Genomic DNA, 5,612 nt, shown 5'->3' with positions numbered 1-5,612 from the left:
TCTTTCACCGATTGAAAAAGACACCAGAATTCAAGTCTGGGGAATTTCATCCTGAATCCTAAGTAGGGATAAGTCAACGTCTAACACGCGTTGCCGATTAGTTCTTAACTGTAAAAAGAACAAAAGCCCACCTATTCGACATTGTGGCAGATTGTTATTAATAACACCATAATCCGTGCCTTACACGCGTGAGGAATTTTATCCCGAATCCTAAGCAGGGGTAAGTCAACGCCTAATACGCGTTGCCGGTTTAGTCTTTCACCGTTTGAAGAAGACACCAGAATTCAAGTCTGGGGTATTTTATCCCGAAGCCTAAGTAGGGATAAGTTAGCGCTTAACGCGCGTTGTCGGGTAGTCTATTCCCGTGAGAAAGACGAAGTCTACGTATTCAATATCATAGCACTAAAAGGGTTAACTCTTTTAGCACAACGTCACATGCGGAACAGACTTAAATAATCCGCATGCAAGCCCGATTCAAACGGTAATCGGTAAACCCACGTCAAATCCGTTGAAGGCTGAGGATTTGCTGAAAATCCTGAGTCAGTGTCTAACACGCGTTGCCGGGTCGTCTATTCCCGTGAGAAAGACGAAGTTTACGTATTCAATATCGTAGCACTAAAAGGGTTAACTCTTTTAGCACAACGTCACATGCGGAACGGACTTAAATAATCCGCATGCAAGCCCGATTCAAACGGTAATCGGTAAAGGCACGTCAAATCCGTTGAAGGCTGAGGATTTCCCAAAAATCCTGAGTCAGCGTCTAACACGCGTTGTCGGGTAGTCTATTCCCGTGAGAAAGACGAAGTCTACGTATTCAATGTCGTAGCACTAAAAGAGTTAACTCTTTTAGCACAACGTCACGTGCAGAACGAATTTAAATAATCTGCATGCTAGCCCGACTCAAACGGTAGTCGGTAAAGGCTAATCAAACCCGTTGATGACTGAGAATTTGCCAAAAATTCTATAAATGTGAGTCATTGACGCACCAGCTCCGATAGCTGGTCTCGTGACTCGAGCATCCAACAACATCAAGATAAGATCCACACATGCAGATGAATCAACTTTAACAGTTGGTCCTGCAGTCCCAACATTTGGGACCGCCACGCTTCAATACCTTAAGAGCTTAAACTGTGAAGACTCCAGCAAACGTACGAGTATAAACTGTGTTAACGCCGGTCAACTGAAGTCAACGCCGGACAACGCATTACAATGAAGGTTGATGCTGGTCGACACATCAACAATTTCACCAAAATAAGACAAAGAATGATTCCATGGAGTTCAATTGCACTCAGACATGAATTTCTGACGAAGATGATCAGTTCAAAGTCAACTCAACGATAAAAGCTAAATTTGGAAACTTACACATCAACTTCAATCCAAGATTTCGGCAACAGTCAGATGATAAACGCAGCACCGGAAAAACTTTATTTATTCGACAAAACACTGACTGAAGGCTAAAGGAGTCAAGAATTGAAGCAGTTCACAGGTCCCTCTACGAGATTGAGGAAAAGGCCTATCTTATCCAAAGCATTTCAGACTCCCCTATAAAAGAACGAGTTAGAAATTCTTTGGAGGGGGTATCTGTAGGCGTCAAAAAATGCCTATAGGTCCCCGAATATAGCTCAAGACAAAGAGAAGGCGATGAACGTCATTATCCGAGTCGAAGAGGATTATCCGACGCCGACAAGCGAATCTGCAAGCCGTTGATGACACGACAACGAACCACCACAACGATAAACGTCAAGTGGCCCGCACGCGTCAATCAACTCAAAGCGTCCAAACGCGCCCAACAGTCAGTTAGCACGCACGCGTCATTCAGCTCGCGCGCGTCAATCATCACTCGTGCGTCTCAATCAACACGTGCACGTCAATCAGCTCGAGGGTCAATCAACTCACGCGTGTCGGTCAACACGCGCGCGTCAATCAACTCGCGCACGCCAACATACGCACGCGTGCATCAATCAACACGTGCGCATATCAACCAACGCACGTTCGACAGTCAGTCCCGCAATGAAACGTACAAGTCAACCAAATACGCGAAACGGGAGGAACTACAAATCTCGGAAGAGTCGGAAAACCAAAAAAAGTGTCAGACTTCGAAACCCACGCCGATGCGGGACGGACGAAGCTGACCCGCACTAGCGCGGGTCGGTCGAAACCGACCCGCACCAGCGCGGGTCGGCTTTGGCCGACCCGCGGTTGGGCGGGTCGGCCTTGGCCGACCCGCGGCCTGGCGGGGGTCGGCCAAGGCCGACCCGCGCCCCTGCGGGTCAGCGCGACCCGACGCGCTGTTTTGACCCGAAAACCCGTTTTTTGACGGATTTAAGCGGTTTTCTCAGGATTTATCTGTTCCATAGGTTCCTAACTGTCTAAATCATATCTCTAAATATTGTTAATCAGTTGTTAACTGAGGATGGAGCCAAATCACTTGTTGTCATCCAAATAACCGCTTCCGAAGCCCTATAAATACAAGTCTAGGGCCTCCGTTCAGCGGGGACGAATTATTATCAAGACGTGGAGGTGCTGCTGAATTGAGGAGTCAAGGAGCATGAATTTCAGCGAAGGCAAATTAGATCCTGGCGAACTTCGGCATAAAGAAGGAGCTATTCGAAGGATCTGAACCCCGTCCGTCCGTCCCTTGAGATTAGTCTTGGTCTTAATCTCAAGAAGAGCCCTTATTTCGCTTGGTCAATCTCAGCGCTTCAAATCAAATACTTCCTCGGTGAAGACGAAGCTCTGCCAAATTTTTTATCAACCGGGTCCAGATCAAAGGCGGTCCACGGATAAACCCCGGCACAGTCAAAGATCCCACGCAAGCAGAAGACCGATAAACGATCTCTGCGTTTGTTTTGACGAGAGTTGTAACTTTTTTTGACGAGAGTTGTAACTTTTTGTTTTCATTGTGTAAAAGTCTTATAAAAAGACAATCTTTTTGTTTTTATTGTAACGACTAAAGTTGTAATTAAAAGTCTTATAAAAAGACAATCTTTTTGTTTTTATTGTAACGACTAAAGTTGTAATGAATACCGTAATAAATATAACAATTTTCGACGCAAACAGGAACTAGCATGTTGGTGATAATAAAAGCCACAAGTGAACTGCTATTAGGAGTCTAATTATAGCAATAATAGAAGTCATTATGGGATTGGACTCTTATTGAGCTTTATAATATGTTGACTCATATTTTCACTAGAACTCCTACTTTGTAGGCAGCAAGGTGTTGAGGTTTTCAAGCCTATATATGTATAGTCTTTCATGCCAATTATAATTATCAATCTACAGGGCACCAATTAAGAACAGAGAGTTTTCTTTTGAAGTCTATTTGATATTTTTCCTCTTTTGTTCTTTTATTTGAGAGAGTAATATTATGCTTTTTGGGTGTATTAGGGATTAAGTGATTAAGAGATCTCTACATTGTATTCCTCACATTTTAGTAAAGCTATTCTCCTCATTCGCCCATAGACGTAGGCTACAAGCCAAATCATGTATATCCATGTGTTATTTGTCTTCTCGATCTTTTTCGTGCTTTCATGATTGATATTAGGCTATTCATGAGGATTTGTCATAACAACAACTAAAGAAAGATTAAACAAAATTAATATTTGTAGGTACAAAGAGACTACTGATAATGAATTAAGAAACCCGAGCCTTATTTTTTTTTCTTGAGAATAGTACACTGTGGACTCGTTTTCTACAATGACAAAATAGAAACATGAATGCTTTATGCATTGATAAACATTTAACAGCTTCTCTTGAATGGCTACGAACTTAATTATTGCTGAGAATGAGATGCAATGAATCAAAGGATAGATAGCTAAATGGGAGATCCATTATCAAATTAGTCACCCCTCGCCTTCTACTGCAACAAAAGAGCGAAGAAAACTGTTAGTTACAATAACAGAGCTGCAAATATATGCATATGAGTTTACAATTAATAACACTTACAAGAATAATGTAGTTTTCTTAGTACTGCTAAAACTCTTTAGCATGTAACCAAGAGCTTCAATAGTGTGCTGGAGGAGGTGGAGAATTATAATAGTAAGTAAGAGGAGGTGAAGCTGATGGTGGTGGTGGAAACTTATAAAGATATGGAGGTGGTGGTGAAGGAGATGACGGCGGAGGAGACCTATAGTGGTAAGGCAGTGGTGGAGATGGGGATGGTGGTGGTGGAGACTTATAATGATATGGTGGAGGCGGTGAAGGAGATGGTGGAGGTGGTGACTTATAATGGTATGGTGGTATGGCGGTGGAGGTAGATGTACTGGAGGTGGTGGGGATTTGTAGTGATATGGTGGAGGAGGGGAGTGTGCGGGAGGAGGTGGGGATTTATAGTGATAAGGCGGTGGAGGGGAGTGTGCGGGAGGAGGAGGGGATTTGTAGTGGTAAGGCGGTGGAGGCGAGTGTGCAGGAGGAGGTGGGGATTTGTAGTGGTAAGGCGGTGGAGGGGGGTACGCGGGCGGAGGTGGGGATTTGTAGTGGTAAGACGGTGGAGGGGAGTGTACTGGAGGAGGTGGGGATTTATAATGGTATGGATGTGGAGGTGAATGTACTGGAGGTGGTGGGGATTTGTAGTGATATGGTGGACGAGGCAAGTGTGCGGGAGGAGGTGGGGATTTATAGTGATAAATCGGTGGAGGGGAGCGTGCGAGAGGAGGTGGGGATTTGTAGCGGTAAGGCGGTGGAGGGGATTGTGTGGGAGGAGGTGGGGATTTGTAGCGGTAAGGCGGTGGAGGAGAGTGCACTAGAGGTGGTGGGGATTTGTAGTGGTAAAGGTGGTGAGGAGGAGCGAACCGGAGGTGGTGGCATGATCATAAGTGATAAGTGGAGGCGTGAAGGAATGGTGAAATGTGGGATTTGTAGTGTAAGGCGGTGGGGTTGAGTGAGTTTGCGATGAGGGGGATTGGTAGTGGGTAAGGCACGTGGAGGAGAGTGTGCCGGAGGAGTGGGGAGTTGTAATGATACGGTAGAGTTTGCGAAGGTGATGGTGGAGGTGGTGATTTATAAATGGTAACGTGGTCGGCAGGTGAAGGGGATGGTGGTGGTGAGGCGGCGATATGTAGTGGTAAGGTGTGGTGGAGAGGGAGATGGTGGTGGTGGGGATTTGTAGTGATAAGCGTGCTGCGGCGAAGGAGATGGAGGCAGGTGGTGATTTATAATGTAGGGTAGGTGAGGGGAGTTGGTGCAGAGAGGTGTGATTTATAATGATAGGCGGTGGCAAGGAGAAATTGCACTGCCGGAGGTGCAGAATGTGAGGGTGGTGGCGGTGATGATTTGTAATGATAAGGGGGAGGAGGTGACTCGGAAGGAGGTGGGGGCGATTTGTAGTGATATGGAGGAGGAGGAGGAGGAGGAGAAGCATAAATGTAAGGCTTTTCACTGGCCTCTACAAAGGTTGCAATCAAGCAGATGGCTATGGCAAGGACTTGGGGAGGCCTTAGCCTCACCTTACCAAGAGTCCCCATTTGGTGGTTTACCTTTTGTTCCTAAGCTTAGATGCTTAGTTTGATTGGTTTGCATGGATATAAACTCTTCACTCTTTATATAGGAGCTTGGAAATGACTGTTCAATTATACTAATCTTTTTATTAAACTGACAAGATGCAAGCTGTCTCT

At 45.2% G+C, this 5,612-nt stretch overlaps 1 protein-coding gene across 1 annotated transcript; it reads right to left on the bottom strand.

Annotated features, from left to right (window-relative positions):
* LOC109821028 (extensin-like) lies at window positions 4,003-5,494 on the bottom strand. The gene is given in 3 exon segments (XM_020387224.1): window positions 4,003-4,239; window positions 4,242-4,796; window positions 5,211-5,494. Coding segments are annotated over 3 exon segments (1,044 nt in total). The 5' UTR covers window positions 5,463-5,494.

This window comes from Asparagus officinalis, chromosome 8 (assembly GCF_001876935.1).
Source record: "Asparagus officinalis chromosome 8, Aspof.V1, whole genome shotgun sequence".
Lineage (NCBI taxonomy): Eukaryota > Viridiplantae > Streptophyta > Magnoliopsida > Asparagales > Asparagaceae > Asparagus > Asparagus officinalis.
This window is presented reverse-complemented; position numbering and strand designations above follow the sequence as displayed.